The sequence below is a fragment of the Falco cherrug genome, chromosome Z (genome assembly GCF_023634085.1).
Source record: "Falco cherrug isolate bFalChe1 chromosome Z, bFalChe1.pri, whole genome shotgun sequence".
NCBI classification, from domain to species: domain Eukaryota; kingdom Metazoa; phylum Chordata; class Aves; order Falconiformes; family Falconidae; genus Falco; species Falco cherrug.
Genome location: NC_073720.1, coordinates 39393660 through 39414267, shown reverse-complemented (window position 1 = coordinate 39414267; position 20608 = coordinate 39393660). Strand labels below are relative to the sequence as shown.

General features: G+C 37.2%; 1 protein-coding gene across 1 annotated transcript in view; it reads right to left on the bottom strand.

The window, feature by feature from the left end:
* Positions 1-20608, bottom strand: part of ALDH1A1 (aldehyde dehydrogenase 1 family member A1) — a 58557-nt gene that overhangs the window by 13630 nt on the left and 24319 nt on the right. The window contains exons 4-8 of the mRNA XM_005435721.3: positions 14657-14761; positions 10398-10538; positions 6866-6995; positions 5739-5800; positions 3629-3757 (exon numbers count right to left, since the gene is read on the bottom strand). Of these exons, the coding sequence (XP_005435778.1) occupies positions 3629-3757; positions 5739-5800; positions 6866-6995; positions 10398-10538; positions 14657-14761 (567 nt within the window). The remainder of the gene's footprint in view (positions 1-3628; positions 3758-5738; positions 5801-6865; positions 6996-10397; positions 10539-14656; positions 14762-20608) is intronic.

The following is a 20608-nucleotide window of genomic DNA, read 5'->3' as shown; positions in this document are numbered from 1 at the left end:
TGAATATTTTTCATGGGACTTACACACACTGTCTCACTTTGGGCATTTAATTCTCATGTCTGTATTAGAAGCTCTTCTCTACATATTAGCAAATGACTCTTGTGAGGACTACTAAGAAAGACAGTGAGGATTAACAAAAGTGACTATATATTTTTTTTAATGTGGACAGATGAAGAATAGAAAGTTAAATTGTATCTTCAAGTAGTTTCACAAAAAGTCTAAAGCAGTTACTGAAGTGATCTTTGAGGTTTTGATCACTATCAGGACTTTGGGCTCCAACATTGGGTAATCTGGGTATAAATTAAAAGTCAGCTAGATTTGGGGCAATAAATCTTGAAGGACTTGATAAGATAAATATTTGGGTTTTTTAAAGCTATATATAAAAATATATTATATATATACTTTATATTTTGTTATATATAAAATATAACAAAATGTTTAAGCTTCTCAGTTAGTTGTAAATGAATGGCTAAAATGAGATTTATCTTGCCTTTTACTAAAAATGCTCTAATATTATACCAGTCATTACCATACTGTTGTAAGTGTGCATCCAAAATGAACCACTGTTCACATTCCCACTTCTGAGCTCTCCTTTCAGGAAGTTAGAATACTAGAACAGATAGTTCACTATGCTCAAAGCAGAACTGAGTTACTTTCCTACAAAGTTGCTTTTTCAGAGAAATATACCCTCTGATACATATCGTTAAAAATGAATGGAGAAGGTATCATAAAACCATAGAATGGTTTGAGTGGGAAAGGACTTAAAGACCACCTAGTTCCACCCCCCCTGCTGTGGGCAGGGATACATTGCACTAGACCAGGTTGCTCAAAGCCCCATCCAACCTGGCTGCCAACACTTCCAGGGTTGGGGCATCCACAGCTTCTCTGGGCAACCTGTTATCTCTGATACTGTTTTTAAAGCATTCTTCCCCTGTGATATTGTCTAATAGCACTTACTATGTGATGTAATTACAGCAGGACTTGCCTCCTTCCTGATAGTCATTTAGTTTCTGTGAAATATGAACGCGTAACCATGTTTGGCAGCCCAGACAGGATTAAAGCTGGCCAGAGAAATCCAGGGCAACAAGAAAAGCTTCTATTAGTATATTGGTTATAAAAGGAAGACTAGGGAAAACATGAACTCCTTCCAGAAGGAAACATGAGACCTGGTTACCTGGGACATGGAGAAGGCGGAGGTACTCAATGATGTTTTTGTCTTGGTCTTCACCGGTAAGTGCTCCAGCTACTATAGGAGAACATCAGGTTCAAGAACATCTAAGGAACATGAAGGTGACAAGTCCATGGGATCTGAGGAGATGCATTCACAGGTCCTGAGGAAACTGATGGATGAAGTGACTAACCACTATCCATCATATTAGAGAAGGTACTGTAGTCCAGTGAAGTTCCCACTGGTTGGAAAATGGGAAACAAAATCCCCATTTTTAAAAAGGGAAATAAAGAAGACCTGGGAAACTACAGGCTAGTTAGCCTCACCTTTGTGCAAGATCATTGAGAAGGTTCTCCTGGAAGCTGTGCTAAGGCACATAGAAGATAAGGAGGTGATTGTTGACAGCCAACATGGCGTCACTAAGGGAAATTCATGCCTGAAAAATCTTGTGGCCTTCTGTGATGGAGTTACAATGCTGGTGGATGAAGGAAGAGCAACCGATGTCATCTACCAGGGCTTGTGCAAAACATTTGACACTGTCCTGCACAATGCCTTTGTCTCTAAACTGGAGAGATACATTTTTGATGGATGGACCACTTGATGGGTAAAGGAATTGGTTGGATGGTCACACACAAAGAGTTGCCATTGATGGCTTAATGTCCAAGTGGAGACCAGTGATGAGTAGCATTCCTCAAGGGTTGGTATAGGGACTGGTGCTGTTTAACGCCTTTGTCGGTGACATGGGCAGTGGCATTGAATGCACCCTCAGGAAATTTACTGATGATACCAAGCTGTGAGGTGTAGTTGACATGCTGGAAGGAAGGGATGCCATCCAGAGGCACCCTGACAGGCTTGAGAGCTGGGCCTGTGTGCCCCCCATGAAGTTCAACAAGGCCAAGTGCAAGGTCCTGCACATAGGTCACGGCAATCCCAAGCACCAATACAGGCTGGGTGGGGATGGACAGAGAACATCCCTGAGGAGAAAGGCTTGGACGTGCTGATGGACAAGAAGCTCAGTACGGCCTGGCAATGTGTGCTTGCAGCCCAGAAAGCCAACCATATCCTGGGCTGCATCAAAAGAAACATGGCCAGCAGGCTGAGGGAGGTGATTCTCCCCTTCTGCTTTGCTCTTGCGAGAGCCCATCTGGAGTACTGCGGTCAGCGTTGCAGTCCCTGACATAAGAAGGACATGGACCCGCTGGAGTCAGTCCAGAGGAGGACCACAAAGATGATCAGAGGGCTGGAACAGCTCTCTGATGAAGGCAGGTTGAGACATTTGGGGTTGTTCAGAAGAGAGAAGGCTCCAGGGAAACCATATAGCAGTAGATATTCTGGTACCTAAAAGGGGGCCTATAAGAGGGCTGGAGAGTGACTTTTTGGAAGGGTGGAATGAGGGCAAATGGCTTTAAACTGAGAGGGTAGATTCAGATTAGATATTAGGAAGAAATTCTTTACTGTGAGGATTGTAAGTTGCTGAAACAAGTTGCCCAGAGAGGCTGCGGATGCCCCACCCCTGGAAGTGCTCAAGGCCAGGCTGGATGGGGCTTTGAGCAACGTGGACTGAGGGAAGGTGTCCCCTGCCCATGGCAGGGGCGTTGGAACTAGATGGTCTTGGAGGTCCCTTCCAACCCAAACCATTCTGTGATTGTATGATTTTATGGTTTAGTTGCTGTGAAACATTATGAATGACCATAGAGTATGTTCTGCTAAATGTTTTGAAGGGGAATAATACAATGTGCTGAGTCATTTCCATTAACACTCTGCAAGGTTGCTGCACTGGTGATTATTGGTGTCTGTGCCAACTCTTCAAACATGTTGAGTACATTTGTTGATTTTATTGGGAAACAGGATAGCTGAACTCTTTAACTGTTCTTACTTGGGTGTTTCCTGGGCTAGGCATGATAGTCAACGCAACTTTTGAGACACTTGAGAAACTACCACACCCCTTATGTTCAATAACACATAGGGTATTCTCCCAGTTTCTGTGTGAAGAGTGTTCACAAGCTTAGCAGAAGTCACCAGTTCGATTCCATAGTTAATGCTAAACCCAGGTGAATGGAAAGTTTGTTCAAGTAGAAAATAATAACAATTAGTTGTATAAACAGGACCTTTTCTGTGATAACTATGCTAGTGAAGTCATTGCCACCCATCTCTAAGTACTCTGCTTGTTTTCTTTTGACTTTGAATAGTACTGTGCTTTTGTAACACAAATGTTTGCCAAGGAATGGAGTGAACTAAATTGCTATTGTGTTTTTTGTTGTGTATGTGGACTAGGCTGAAATACGTATGCTTTTGCCCTGGATTTGCTTCACTGGTTTAAAGTAAGTTCCATAGTGCCAGGCTAGACATGCAATGAGAAGTACTTCCAGAGGACAGCTTGGCTTATAATGACCTCTGGTATTTCAGATGCAGTATACTCTTAATTTCTGAGAAGGGCAAAAAACTCTGTTGATGACTTACCTCTTTAATTAAAGATCCCATGTAAAGTGCAGTCAGTGGAGTTTGTTCTGCTGGTTTGACAACCACCGTGTTTCCACAAGCAAGGGCAGGGGCGATCTTCCAGATGAACATCACCAATGGGAAGTTCCACTGAAAGACAGATGAGAAGGTGTATCCTGTTTCTAACACATCACCAAAATGCCTTTTTTTTTTTTTTTTTTTTTTTTTTAATAGCACAAATTTTCAGCTGGGTAATTGAACTCTTTATTGATTCTTTTCAGAATGGAGATATTTTGAAAAACCAACTGGCAAGCCATGTTATACAATGACCAGTGATTTTGGTATATCTGAGTCGAGGTGATCAGCTCAAGAGACAATAATGTACTCCTTTAAGAAAGCCTTACAGAAAGTTGCTGGATTAGTGGTGAAATTGGGATTTTTGCTATTTTAAATTATCAATTCTGTCATCATTCAGTTTTCTAAGGGATACAAGGTAATAACACATAACATTTTCCCTGCCCTCTTCCCTGGATGTTTCACTGTCAGCTCTCTGTTGTAGTCAGTCCAGCCAGACCATAGAGCAGCTGACTCCTTTGGTCCTCTTATTCAGCAGTATGAGTAACAATGTAGATGAAAGAAAAACAGGTTACCCCTTTGCAAATATTTCTAATAGTTATGGAAGCGCTGAGTCCATGAACCTCAATATAAAAGATGCAGTGTGCCTTACCTTTATGAAAGTAGGGAAAATGGTAGTTAATGGTTACCTATTATGTCAGAAAGGCTTGGAGGACTATACATGCAACTGTTCTTTATCTGTCTCCTTATCTAATTTCAGTTTCACCCCACCCCCAAAAATAATGGGAGCACAAATAACACAAATTAAGGGATCACAGGGTTTTCTGGATCTTTATCATTAAAATGGAAATGTGGGCATGGAAGGGAAATAGAAATTATGAGCTAGCAAAAGTGTTTTGCAGCGTTCACACCATTGGTTAATGTAAAAATGTCCAACTGGGTGGGTTCACATTTCAATGGGGAGAAAATAAAGATATACTCAGAAGTCCTTGAACATTTTATGAGGGAAGCTAGTCCTCAACTAATTGCTTATACTTCCAGGATGCAATTTTCTTTAGAAGTGGCCATATCTAGTGTTTCTAGTTATTTAGCATATCTTGAGTCTGAGTGCTTTACATGAAATATCTTGTGCCTGGCCTACAAGAGAATCTAAACCAGCTGATTCCCAAGATATCCTGGGGGCTGGATCCAAACTTATTCCAGTGATGTTCTCTAAATCAATGTGGTGGTCTACAGAGATAACAAATTTGCAAGCTCAAATTAGGGACATCAGGAATTTGTGGGACCCACATGTCTGAGCAAACTTGATAGTCAAGCTAAGTATTTCAGGATCTGATAAGCTGTTGAGCAGTTCAGGTCAGGCTGCTCATGCCTACCATGTGCAAAGAGGTGCGAGGACTGGGAGTGTCGAGTGCATATAATCATTTCCACAGCAACCCACTGAAGCTGTCTATACCTCAGAAACAAATTTAAGAGCTCCTCAGTGTTTTGGATGTTCAGACTCAGGCAGGCCTTTTGAATCTTCACATTGCTTCAAAACTGGGAATTTAGACACTTGGAAACGTGCAGATCAGTATCACTGTACTTATTGGACACATTCTTTGTGTTGTTACTTGTACCATCAACATGGTGAATGAGTCTTGGTCATAAACAAAGATCCAGCAGTCTGGATGCTGTACAGAGCAGAAGAGATATTCCAGGTCCTGAAGAGCTTATTGCTTATAAGCTTATATTACTCTCTCCTACTTGTTTATTTCTAATTCCTTCTGTTCTAGCAAAACAAAATTCTGTCTTTCAAGCTAATCCACCAGTCAATGTTTTGAGATTTGTTTTCCCTCCATATAGAGAAAGGACAGAGACAAGGCTAGATTGGAGTCACTCATCAAAAACTCCGTGCTGCAGAATTTGATGAGTATTCAGGATAGTCTTTATCTTTTGGGATTGGAAATCTTCTGATTGGTACTATTTCACAAATGCATTTACATAGACAAAATTTTGAAAATATTTCCATTTGTTACAGGAACATTTGTATTTTACATAAATGGCTCTTACTTACAGGAATAATTTGGCCACACACACCGATAGGTTCACGTCTAGTAAATGTAAAAAAGTTTCCATCTAGGGGAAGAAGAAATAAATTAGATATACAGGACAAAGCTCTTCTGAGAAACAGTTAAATCAGAAAGAAGATAAAGTTGGATACCAAACTTAGCTGGATACAATTTTGCTTATAAATGATGTTTCCAAAATCTCAACTATGCAAAAAAGTAACCATAAAGTGCATCTGGATTCAATATCTACTTTCTTCATAGCTCCAAGGTTTGATTCTGCCAGCCTGACTGACTTTCTGCAGTGATAGCCCTGCTTCTCAATATGGTATACACAGCACGTCAACGAGCATTCCTCATTGCTTTTTTCTTTTATCACCTTTTTTTTTTTTTTTTTGAGGGTACTCTTTTAAAAGCTACTTGCAATCCTAGGTACATATCAGACATTTTTTAATATTAGATCTTAGCTTAAATCAAATCCATTAAGTATAAAATTCTCTTTGATTCAAATAAACATGTGTTCCATTAAGCCTAGTATAGAGATTTACGTGACGCAAAAAAAGTTGGAAGTATTTATCACTCCAGTTTTCCTTAATTCCTTCTTTATTACCATTCTTTGTCCTTCTGAGAGAAGGCAGCTAGAAACAATGTTTTCATAGAGCTGCTTAATGGGAGAGAGAACGGAATGAAATTTCAGAAAATAAAGGAATGTTTCCTCGTTCTTGTCTTTCAGTACTCTTCCTAATAAATTATCCAATAACTGAAACAAATATTACTGTTCATGCTAATCTTAGCTTTAATAAACAAATACCTGGTTTTCATTACTGTATCATTGTATAAACTATACATTGTTACGCAAAAGTAACCTGTCAGACTTAGATGTGCATACAGGCTAAAATCTTTTGTTCAATGAAGTACTTATTAGTGGTGTATAAAACAAGAAATTAATGTGAATAACTGCACTAAATGTTTAAAAGAAGCAGTATGATAAATCTTCAATAATCTGTATAAAGAACTATCTAAAATATTTTCTATTTGAGATACATTTTGTGTTGCACAACATTTACAAATAGGCAGTTTTTTATGGATTACATTGACTTCAGTTGTGTACTTCTGTTATCTCAAAACTACTCACCCATTGGAACAGTATGGCCATGGATTTTATCAGCCCAGCCTGCACAGTAGCGTAATGTTTTGATACAGGCACCTAAATCCATTAGGTAAGCAGTGGAAAAGAGTTTCCCACCATCAATGGCTTCCATTGTCTGCAGAAAACAGCAATTGCAAAGTTAATATCAATTATGGATAATAGTTCTCATGCTTGTACTTTGTAATTTAGCTTTTGGTTGTTGAGTTCAGAAGTTTTCAGCTTCAGTACAAACATTTGGATTAATTCCTCTCTGAAGGACATGTAGCATTTGAAAAACCAAACGTAGCAATATACGAATGAGAAATTTTCATGATCATTCATTCACAGTGAGCTATGTAGGTAACATGATCATGATCATGGCACATTTGCAATGATGAGACATCTGAAAAAACCAAAATTTTCCATATCTGAATCAGTTACACTGTTTTAATTTATATTAACTATTCTACAAGTATAGATGAAATGATCAGCTAGGAGACTGTGCAAATAACTGATGAAAATAAAACAGGTGGCTTTCCAATGACACCCAAGGTAGGCAGTAGTCTCCTGGAAACATCAATAACATTAACTTAGGATCCTGTGATGTTTAATTATTAAGAAACATCTTTCTTGGTGCTTAATAAACCCCTGATTAGCAACTTATATGACCAAGAAGACTCAAAGCATGGAATAAAATACCCTAAATATACCTTGAGTGTTTGATGTGCAAGGGAGAGGTCTGAGCTATCAAGTACACTCAACTGAGAAAAATTCACTACGAAAAATAAACTTAGAAAAGACTCTCTTTTATTGGCTAATCTTTAACTGAGTGAACTAACTGGTCTTATTTGAAGCCAGGCTTGACTCTCCGTGCCATGGACCTCCATGCCAGACAGATATAAACCTTTAGAATAATGATCAGCAAGTATTCATTGAACATCTATAATTTTTCAGCTGGCAATTGTGTTTCACCCACAACACTTTAATGATTTCATAGACACCAGCACTAAACAGCGTTGATTTCCAGCCATGTCTAGGGACTGTGGTGAGGATTAATGTTGTTTAAACACCCCTGATTGTTTGGATATCTAGCTGAAGATCATGTACAGTTCTTAAATAGTGTCAAGATCTTCTTGACACTGCTAGAATTTTTTTCTTAAGTTTCCCAGTATGGAGACACTGGGGATCTTCAGCTTTGTGAACAATCCTGTTAGGATACTTAGTAGGACACCCTCAAACTATAGTTTCAAGGTCTAGTCAGATCTTATAAATATTATTTTCTTTTCGAAATTTGTTATTTTGTATATCAAAGGTTCTTCAGTGTTGCAGGCTGAGTCTACAGATTGATCCTGCAAGTACAATGTTTCACCAACAACTGTCCTGTGAATCCCACAGTTGTAGATAACTGGACATATTGTGGATACCATACTTGGGAAGAGAGCAGAACAAATGGAGGAGCTAGCAATGCTTGATGTCTTTCAGCAACAAGGAACTCATTAAATGAGATATATCCTTGCCATTCCAGGCAATACGTCTGGCACTGTTTTGTTCTTTTTGGATATAGGAGAATCTTTTTTTTCTGGCTTTGAACTCACCAGCTATAGCTTTTAACATCACAACAGACTGAAATCTAAGAAACAAAATTCTCTGGCTCTTTCAGTACCCTGCTTTGACTTATTCTTCCAGTAGCCTACCTATAGGACTGTTGAGCCTCTGGAGCCTCAGAGGAGGCATCTTGTCATTATATGAAACACTGAAATGGAATAATTTTGATCCTGGCCGCATGCACAGACACAGAAAAATACCTTTGCAATGAGCTTTGGGGTCTGTTTTGACCTCTAGTGTTTACAAGGCTATTCGCAATTCTGTAGTACTTGTTCTGCAGTTAGGATAAGCTGTGAGTGGAGAAAATCTCGCCTGATTTCGACTAAGTCTGAAAAGCACTCGATTCAAACACACCCTATCTAAAAGGAAAAAGCAGTCAATAAAGCAAATAAGGTGTAGGAATTAAAAACAAGGTCAGTAAAATTAACTTGGGAGGAGCCCTAGAGAAAAACAATACTTCCATATTACAAAAATGGCAGGTGGGAACAAAAACTAACTTAATGTTTCAGCTTTCCTGTGGAAAAAAGATTATTTCTCCATCCTTTTTGCACGTGTAATGCCTTAGGCTGTACAATAAAGAAGCAAATGCCAACTTACACAGTATTTAACTTGTAATGGAGCACACTTTTCCTATTAAAAATATAACTCTTACAATTTTATCTCTCTCAATTCCAATAAATCTAACTTTGTTGAGGACAGACATTCTAGCCACCCAAGTTTCCTCCTGAGTCCCTATCTTTAACAGTTATCTTTAATAACCTATCAGGGTTATTAGAGAAATAACTTTGTTGAAGAAAAGTGTAAATTTACAGCTGCAGACTTTGGAGTTCAAGGAAATAACCTCAGTTCCATCGATTTTTCATTTTTATTTTAAAAACCTTTTTGGGACACAAGCAAGTGTCTTCCTATACTACAGCCATAAGGACAATAGAATGGGCAATAGATTGCTTGCAGGTTTTACTTACTTTGAAGGTTTGAATTTTATGAGCTTATTGATGATGCGGTTTTGATCTAATGGCTAGGTAGTTCAAACTGTAGCTAGATCAGTCTGAGTGGCTATCTGGAATGTCGGATACTCCCTCCTACTCTAAAATTTTTGCTGCTGTTGGCAGAAAATCAGGGTTCATTTTCAGGACATTGCAAACATTTATCCTTCCTAAATGTTAATTGCAGAAGGTGCTTGAAATAGCAAAGAGATCATCTTAATGGTAGCAACATATGTGGGGTCTAAAACAAGAGGGGGGTTTTACTACACTTTAACAAATTGGTAGTGCATTTAAAAAAAAATGTTCTTTCTTGCCTTGCTGCATAATCTGTAGGTGGTGGTGCTACAACTTAAGTGTCCGCTGTTAAGTATGGTAAAATGGCCAATGCACAGTAGATGGTAAAGATGGACATCATTCCCACCTCACCGTGTTCTTCCTACTAATAAGTAATTCATTGCTGCCTTTGGTTCTGATTAAGGTTTTTCATTCATTGCCAGTTGCAAGCTGGAATTAATGAAGGACCAGTGATAACAAAATATATAGCCATGATATTCAGAATTTCTCCAAGTGCTTACTTGTACCATCTGTAAGAGCTGGGCTAGGCTTAGAGTTTAGGCCTTGATTCAGGCTTTGATTTAGACAAGTGTCAAGCACGTGGTCTATGTTAGTGTGTCCTTAAGAATAGACAAATGAAACTGCATTGATTGTAGATGGCTTAAGTATCATTTGAAAACTAATCAAATACTCAAGTACTTTGTGTGTGGGGGGTGTTAATAAACCAAAGCGCAAGTCAGTTTAATGAAATCCATTTGCAATAGAGATGAGAAACAAGTATTGAGACAACCTGACTTTCCAAGGATTTACCATGTCATGCTTGTGTATAACTTTCTTTAAAAACCAGGACATAGGCTTTTCTCCCAGTCTTTTTGTTCATGTATCATACTCACAGCTAAAATCAGCCGATCTCTTTCAATTAAGTCAGCTAGTTTATTCAAGAGCCTTCCTCGCTCTGAAGCATCCATTGTACGCCAGGGTGACCCAAGCTCAAAAGCTTTTCGAGCTGCTTTAACAGCCTTGTCTACATCTGCCTGTGGGGAAAACAGAGAAACTTTTATAATCAATAATCGATTCTGTGATCAGTCTTGTTGGTTGTTAAACATGTGAGGTGTTCTGCAAGTTAAATAAGGGACACCAACCCCAATCTAATCAGAATTAGTACAGTAATCTTAAATACATGGGTTATTTTCTTTAAAACACTTATCATTTCAGCAATGTGAAGTTGTATGAGAAACAGATGGTTTCTCAAAGCTTCTAAAACAAAAACATATTAAGGAACTTTATTTTTAAACTTCAGATTTTCAAACCTTCTGCCTTCTAGTGTCTGTAATTGGGGATGCACCCACCAATTACACTACTGATGCAATTTAATCTTTTTTATATACAAAGAGATGTCCAAATCTCTAAGTTAAATATTTAAGTACTCAACATCATCTAAAAGTATCTGGTGGTGCACTAAAGACCACATTAGAAAAATCTGTTCCTTAGAATGTTTCATAACAGGAACAGAGATTCATTATTGAGGAAGACAATTCGATGAGGTTGTTTTTGAAAGATTTAAGGAAAATTTGTATTTTAAATAATTTTAACAGTTGACTAAGTTTAAAATGCTAAGCCTAAATATTCTAAAGTTTAAACATCGTCTTTGCATTAAGCAAGGTAATATGTCAGTCCATTAATGGTGTTTATAGCATAATTTATTGTTTATCATTTGGCTTTCATTATAGCAGGAAAATTAATCTACAATGAATTGTATGAAACTGTTTCCTCTGCAAGGTTGTTCCAGAATATAAAAAACTAAATTATGAAATCTATTGAGAAAAGGTTTTTATTACTTGGAATTCTATAGCTCAAAATTTTGTAAAAGTTTCTCCAGGAAAGCAATGACATAAAAAGGAGGTTTATTCCACCCTTTTGTTGGCAATTAAAAACAAATTATGAGAAAAAAAAAATATCTATACATGGCCCATTTTCCTGAGCAATTTGCATGCATTGGTTGGAGGATTTCTTTCAAACTTTTTTTTGTACTGCTGGTTGCTAGTCTCTCCTGCAGGGGAATCACTATCAAGGCTGACTAGCTCAGCGAAGTTTACTAAGGTAACACCAAAGTCAATTGTTCAAAATTTTAGCCAGATTTTGGTTCACAGCAGGATCTCATCACCAAGATTCACCAGAAATCCTTAACCAATGTTGTCAGCCAGCAGGTAATTTGTAAAAGCAGGGAGTGTGTGTGTTTGGAAAAGTGGCTTGGAAAGCCCAGCACAGACGTGCTAGGCAGGAGGCCCCCAGAACTTCCCAAGGTTCATTCCAGGAAATTTGGAAAAAGATGGGAAGGGTCTCTACAAATAGCACAGCCATTACTATGAGGTAATACTGACCGGTCACTTAGATCAGGTAGTTGAAATCTACCAGATTAAAAGCAATTGCATTTCTTCAGAATCTGTCAGAATGTCATTAAATACCTCATCACTTATCTGTGACTCAGAAAATTGTATTCAATTAATATTTAATTCTGGTTTGTTTGGTTTTTTCTCTCTTGCCTCTGTCACAAATATTTTACAGCTTTGCAATGTGACTTGGGAGGTATGCCTTGACCTTTACAGAAAAGAAAGGGAAACCATGAGCTATACTTGTATGAATGATGTAAATTAAAACTAAATACAGTGCCATGTGTTCTTCCTACTACAAGTGCAGAAATACTTAAACAAAAAAAAATCGTATAAAGCTAATACAAGGCTGTGTATGAAAAATAAGGAAAAAAAAGTGTTCTTCAACAGTTGAAATTTGGGTACCTGAATCTACACTGAGTATAGAGACTGATAGCTCCTTTCAGAACTATGACTTTTTATAGAAGTACATTTGCTTTACATCCCACTGACCATTTGTTGAGCTGCTTTATTATTACTAGGGGCCTTTAGGATTAGCAAACATAGCTTGAAAGAGCCATCAAACTGAAAGGAAAACAGTTCCCCACCCACATATGTGTCTGTGCTTTGTAATCTCCACTTTTTTTTTTTTTTAAATACCACTGCAAGGCAGTGTACAGCCCTTTGTCAACCCTATTGTACACACAAATTAAATTCCTAAAATCTTGGCTCATTATCTAAAGACTAGGCTTTAGAATATTAGGTTCACAATGACTGTGTAATTTACTAGATTTGTACATTTCACTTGTCAATTTGGTTAATAGCAGTTGTCATTACACATTAGTTTGCAAAATTATTGGAGAGAAAGCAAACCCGTGTGTCGAACAGTATTATCTCTTTAATGATTTGTTAGGTTGCTTGTAAGGAATGAAAGCTACAAAAATTCTGAATGGGTAAGTGAACAGTTGCAGGTCATGAGTAATTTAATTTGAGGATGATCAAATATCAGGCCAACCTGATTTGCAGTGTAGTTTGGTTTTTAACACTGACTAGAGAAGAGGTAGAAGAAGTACCATTTTACATCAAAAGCATATATGGTTCTAGTGGGGTCAATTGAGAAGTTAACAGCATGCTTATGAAATTCTTTGGCTGAGGACAGAAAGAGCCTGAAATAATCTCAGTGACTGTGAGGACTATATACAGGTAATTGGGTCTAAAGAAAAGAAAGAAAACAGGCATTTGAAATACTCATGATTAGACATGTGAAATTATCAAAATACAAATTCATGAAGAATTTCTCAGCCATCTGCCTAACAAAATGTTTAAAATGTGTCTTCACTATGACTGTCTTAATAAAGTGTGGACACTATTGCTCACGTGCTAGACAGATAGCATTTGAGCCAATGTTTATGAGTGGATTCATGATGAAACTACAGAACAGAGTAACTAAGATTCAGTAAGCACAGGATGGTAAATGAACTGGGTTTCTTTGTGTTTCTCACAAAACCCATTTTATTTCAGAGTGAATCTTTGTACAATACATTATAGTATTTTGAAAGAGATTGTGCTTATTATATGGGCAGTATTTTTTCTGGTGAACTTTAACACAGATAAATGGCTTGTAAGTTTTATAGTAGTTGTCATGGATAAAAAGGTGTTTAATGGACATTCTGCTGCTGGATTTAAAACACCCTTGTTACAAATATTTCCAGATATGCATATTTCTTGACTAAAGTTAACATCAGATTTCATTTTGTGAGAAATCTGAGAAAATTTTCGCAGTTTTTGATGTAAAAATTTAACTTTGAGGAGAAAGTGTAGAAAAATGAAATAAATATTTGCAAGAATCAAACCAAGTAATTATAAAACCAATTTTATTTTCCATTACAGTCATCACTTCTTGTATACCTGTTACTTGGAAATAGAAAACTGCTCAGAGTTTATAAAAAAATTTCTTTGGTCATCAGTTTTAAAATGTTTAAAGAACATTGTCTGTTCTGTTTAAAAGTGTACACTGCTAATTGACAACTTACATTTAAACTATACGGTACCACTAGGCAAATCCTTTTCCACAAAAAATACATAATATACAGAAATATAGGGCTGTTTATTTGAAGGCTAAGGTTTTAATTATATCTTTGATATTATGTGTATGTGTGTATGTAATTTTCCAATAAGAAACCTTATAAATATAAAATACAAATACTTTCTTTAGGACCATGTTGCAATACATTTTTCACAAAACCAAATATTTGAAGGGGACAGTACTGAGAAGATATATTCATATATAAAAAATGCTCATGGTAATGATCATCTTCACAGAGTCTGTGTGGGAAAATACAAGTATTTGTCCACTTCATGTTATTTATAATGAACAGGCTTTTATAAATGTGTCATGAACAGATTACATCACTGTAAGGAAAACACAGGAAAAAATAACAAAAAAATTTGCAATTATTAGATGTCACTGATCAAACATAATGAAAAGGATCAATATTATTAACAAAAGATATTAATAAAAATATTTCTTCAGAATTTTCCTCTGATGAGCAAGTTTCTAAGAATAAAACAGTTTTTCAGTGTTTGTTTACAAGGAACATCAAGGCAGTAAGGCTCATTAAAAAAGCTAAGAATTATGTTTGCAGAAGGTATATGGGATGAAGTAAGTATGTATCTGAGGTGGTGTTTTACATGAACAGAGACGGACGCTTGCATTCCTGCTTTTAAGATGCAGAATTGAATTTAAAACTAGGGTTAAGAGCGAGCAAGAAAGAAAACCCTACCTTGTCGCCTTCTTCAACCTCACAGATTTTCTCTTCATTTGCAGGATTAAAGACTTCAAATTTTTTACCACTGACTGAATCATGCCACTCATTGTTTATAAATATCTGCAGATGAAGAAATAGTGTGGCAATATTAGTAACATATTTTATCTGTTTTAATGAAAAAATCTCTTTCATAGCTGAGAGCTACCTGATTGATAGGTACCTGAAATAAAAAGTGTAACAGTTGTTTCTTCATTCTTCTGAAGAGATGAGTAACAACGTACACACTTAACCAGGATCAGCTTTTAAAATTAACTTCCTCTGGGGAGGCAAACTTCCTCTCTCTGCATGATCTTTGTACTTTGTTTTAGATCATCAGACAAAGGGGTCCTTCCTCTCTCAAACTGGTTTGTGACATTGGAAAGTTACAGCCATCAATGACCCACCTAAAACTACCTGGGTTTCCCATTCTCACAGGGTGGGTAACAATGGAGGGCCTTTCTGTTGCACAGCCCAAGAGAAGTAAACTCAGTCGTTGTGTTTAGTACATGTAATATCTCAGAGAACACAATTTTATTTAGCTTTGCTTTGATTTCTCTTCACTATCTCCTGCCAAAAAAGAAAATCCCCCCCAAAAACATCCAACAGCATGTCTTCCTGAAATTAAAGTCAAGATTAAAAAAAACCCCACCACAGTTAATTGAACGAAACAAAGAACGAACAACTTAAGCAGAGTAAAAAGTAAGCAAGTATACTTCTCCATTTCCATGTTACAGGAGAAAAATAATTAAGAGATTAGGGAGGAGCTCTTTTGTTTTTCACCCAAATCCTTTGGCTTTGTGGATTCCTGCTTGATTGAATGTGATCCTAATGGAGATTTAAAAGCAGAAACATAATGATCTTAATCTTTTACAGAAACAGCAGAATTTACTCCATTAAATAAAGATCAGAAGTATGAATCACGAGGATATGGCTGATGTATTCACCACAATTACACTGTGAGTAACCTTGGAGAAAACCTAAACTGTTCTTTCTACTTGGTGCATTTCACAGAGACACTCTCTTAAAAACACAGTTAGCAGCCTATACTGGGAGAAAAGTTCTCTCTCACACATTGTTGTTGCCTGGAAAGGAAGTTGAATTACTTTATTGATGAAATCACACACACTTATTTCTTTAATTGCTGTTTTTCTGCTTGTCCTAATCTTACAAGGAAAGGAGGACTATCCTTCCAGACTGAACCAGCACAAAGCAAAATGTTTACACTGGCCAAATTAAAATGTCCAAGAGCTGACAATGAGGGGAATTTAAACAGTACCTTATGGGCAGAAGATGGCTATGATCCTCATCTATACATATAACCCTGTACAACTCAACAGATCCTAATGAAAATATACAGGAAACAGTGGCACTTCTGATCATAGTTTTCAAAGCTAGTTCCTACACCTCCTTGAAAAGACTGTTTGCAGGGTCTCATTCTGAACATTTCCACGTCACAATGCTGTTATTCCCTAGGAATTGTGTTATGGGTACCAGAGGCGGGGTTGTGCTGTATTACCATAATCCTGCACTCAGCGTGTGAATATAACCACACACACATATAGCAAATGTGCGTGCTGACAGTGTATATGCCCTCATGGCTTGACAGGATTACAGCTGATGGTAATGTATATGGGGGGCTCTTCTCTCTCCTTGCCCTACCTGAAAGTTTCTCTGCAAAACACCAGGAATTCAAATGTCTCTGGTTTTAATCTTCGGTACATGCTGCAATTCCTGCTTTTGAAGAGTGATGCTACTTGCCTTGTATGACTTCAGGCTTTGCCAAGGTGATCCTTGGGTAATCATTTTAACTGTCTTGCTTTATAATCAGTATGACTATTTTCTGCTTAAGGTGATCCTATCCATTTGATGAGATTCATTATTTATTCAGTAATTTCAATCAATATCCTGATTAAGTCCGATTTAATGGTCACAGCTACCAAATCTTCTGTCACCCTGAAATTGATGACACTTCCCTGCCTCCTAGTCAGCCTTTAGGAATAAAAGTTATAAAATGCTTGTTATTCTGACTATTACTGTCCATGTCTGACCATTATTGTTTGAACTGCAAGGGATATTACAGCAAATTAATATTACTTGTGTACATTTTCATAGTTTTTCATACTTAATTCCAACTCTGAGGATCTCTGATGTGTCTTCACACTGGTTTCTCTTAGCAGACACCACCAGCCTTGATTTTCCATCCTCCTAGATATTGTATAACCCCTTTTACTAATCTGTTGCCTTTGTGTGGAACATCCACGTACCAGGAAAACCAGGCCAGTCTGCATTGCTCATTTAACTGTTTTATCCTGACTTTTACCTGTCAGAGACTGGAGAAGTCTAACATTAAAACCAAAACAATAAGTTAAAATTGTGCTTTCCTCAATCTTGCTAGAATATCCTGTCTTTTTATTTAATGTCTTTCTATTTCAAGATTTTCACAGTGCCAAATATATAGCTAGCAATTAAGCACAAAAGAACAATTGCACAGCAGCTGACCTACACCAAAGTTAATCATAACAGCTTACCCAGCAGCAACGAAATTGATATCCATATTTAATTTAATAAATGTTAGGAACTGTTTCCTTACTTGGAGATCAAACTTTTATACTGGGTCAAAGTACATTGTGTACTGAATTACTTTGCAAGACTGGAATAAATACCATTGACTCTTCACTGAAACATTACTAGTGCACTTAGAAGAAGACCCAAACAAAGCAAGGTGGGAATTGTTGTTTCCCATGTTGAACTTTTATGATCTGTAACCATTTGTGGTTTCATAACCCCAGAAATTCAAACCTAGTCCCTTTTGTATGGGAATAAGTAATTGGCAAAGGTACTGTTAAGTTTGAAATCCTTATAAGGTCTAAATGACATCAGTGTTATACAAGAATACTTTCTTCAAAAACAGCACAAAATTCCTACCATGTCTATTTTACTTTTACTATTAATTTTGTTATCCCATATACTATGGGACTTTCCTTCTCTTTCAAGCTCTGGTGTCCTAATTTCAGTTGTACTATATGTCCCTTAAAATTATGTCCAAAGAGGGTTTCAGGAGTGAGAAATACTGCAGCTCTCTAGGTTTTTGGTTACTGCATGTTAATAAGACTGTTGAAAAAATCTGTAAAAATCAGTCTGCTTTTCCCTTAAAACAAACAAACACTGCAATTGTGCCTGAAAAATCAGTGTTTTTCAGTTTTGTAGGGAAAATATGGCACTATACACACTATTATAAAAAGGTAAATGTCTTTTTAAAAGTGTACTTTATACTATTATGAAAATAACTATAATATTTCTGGGTTTTGCCTCCTGTCATATTAAAGATGATACAAAATGAATTGATTCAGCAATTGCTAAGTGACAGAGAATAAAACAAGCTACTAAAAATATGCTCTACTTACTCCCTAATTACTGAGAAATTATGCGATATTCCACAGCTGTGAAAACTTAAGAGGACAAGCAGAGTGAAGGCTAAGGACCTTGGGGTAAAATTTGAGGCACTTATCTCTGTTCAGAATTGCAAAATAGAACTGCGGCCCTATCCATACATGTAGAAGGTCTGTGCTACCCTAGAGTTAGCCACTTTTGAGCCACTGCTGGTAAAATTGTCAAAGTGGGTTAACTTTTTACTTCTGACCCTGCCTAGAAACAGGAAGAGAAACCTCATTGGAAAGATCTGACACATGGCACAGATGTTGAAAAAAAGAAGTTATGTTGCTCCTGAGTGTCATGTAGGTTGTTCTCCAAAGTGGACATGATGATGTATACTGTCCAGTATTAACAGTACCTGTCACCCTCTGTCTAACCACCTCTGTGATCTCTGGGTTTGGGTCAGTGCTGATACGGGGTTGCCACCCTAAGCTGCCCTCTCAGTGCCTAAGCCCATCTTCCTGCTGTTGACAGGCTGGCGCCCTTCCTTCTTGCTCTGTCCCAGTGCCACTGCATTGCTGGCATGCATGTGAGATCTTGATCATGTCTGTCATCAAAACCACGGCAAGGTCTGACTGACTGTGCCAGAGATTTTGTGCTTGAACCATGCCTGTATTTAAAGTCATGGAATCTTGTCCCACTTTTAGTCACTGTAGCTGTGAGGCCAACTAACAGAAAAGATGTGATTCTCATTTCCCCTCCATTAAGATACAGGACACACTGTTGCTGCTGAGTAACAGGAACATTTAAAAAGAAAGAGAGAAAATACTTTGGGGCAAGCAAATCAAATGGTTGACTCAGGGCAGGACAAAGCAAAGACACCAAAACTACAGGATAAAATTTTCTACCACACAGGTCTGGGATTTAAACTTTATCACCACACAACATATGTTATGAAAAAGTGACAGCTTTCAGGCAACATATTTTACATATTTTCAATACAATATTTGTATTGAAATTGCTTACACTGACTGTCTGAGTGTTGTTAATAACTGGGAAATAGTTTGGTAGTAACGATCAAGATCAATAAAAATATTATCTCTAAATGGGTATGGTGACAACTTCCTATTAATATATTCCTGTATGTTTCAGCTTGTTTCTATGTGGGCACCACATATAGTGTCATTGCTGCCTCCAACCATCACAACTGACCAGCAAACTTCTGATGTAACAATGTCAGGAAAATAAATACTTAAGACCCTGGAAATTTCAGATACATGATGGAGATAATTACAGGAGTATCCACACAATTCTGACTCTTGTTAAAAGACAAAGACAACAGTTAAATGGTTAATATGAAAAAAGACTTATTTAGTAACTAGTTACATTGCCAAGAAAAGAGACAAAGCAAAAGGTAAATATTAACATAACACTGCTATGATGTTACAGTATGCCAAATTCATATCTGTCTGTGAAAGGAATAATAGCAAAACATACCATTTTTGGAAGTTTTTAGAGTATTGGTTTAAATACTGGATTTATTACACCAACCAGTATCACCCATGATATTAGTTTAGAATATCTTCCTTATTAATGTTTCTAATACCATTCCCATTTAAAACATAACTTTATCAGGACTGTATAAATCAAACTATCCAGATGTCTTTCATAAGCCAGATAGCAGTCTTGCATATGCAGGTATGAAAGACAGAAAAGAGAAGGAAATAGTCAAAGCTCTCCATATAAGCAATGTTACATGCAGTGCAGGCAGCTGCACACATAAATGTGCATGCAGCCAAGCTCATTTAATGCTGTGGAGTACATCATGCAAACAAACAGAATGTGGGTCTCTAAATCCATGCAACATGGAAGTACCACCCAACAGGACCCTTTGGCAACTCCCTCGTGCTGCTGAAAAAAACATTTGGAATCATCTTGAAATAGGTTACAGTGTTTTCCCTGTCAGTCAGAACTCCACTGGTTGCATATATATTTTTGTGCTGATTTGTCAGCCATAAATGCAAAAGACCTGCCTTTCTGTGGCATGTGCTGTGCAGGGGGTTGTCTGTGATGACTGACTGTGGCCCATGAGCTTTAGGGCTGCAAATTTATTTTTCAAGGATTTGGAAATGTTGTTGCAAACATTTTGTAACTGTTATTTCACTGGCATTTTTAGGGGAGAAGATGTTTTTGTATTTCAACAACAAAAACAAATTCTTTCTTCAACAAAGAATTAATGACTTCCAGACTTCTTTGCACTAGAACTGGAAATACCCATTTCTTGTAGATGAGACTGTACACTACTAAAGCTTAGTATTTAAAATAGAGCCCAGGTAATGGTCTATTGCTGTCAAAAACCCTCTGACTGGCTTTATTTGCCAGTGTCAGAGTGCAATAAAATCTTGATTCTCTGAAATGATTGATTTCTGTTTAGATAATCTATTACTATTCACCACTTGGGGTTGAAGTTATGTGCAAGACTACAGTATTTTTGTCATTGTTTAGAAACTTGATTTGGTCACTTAAATGATTTGAGCAAAGAACAGGAAGACAAGA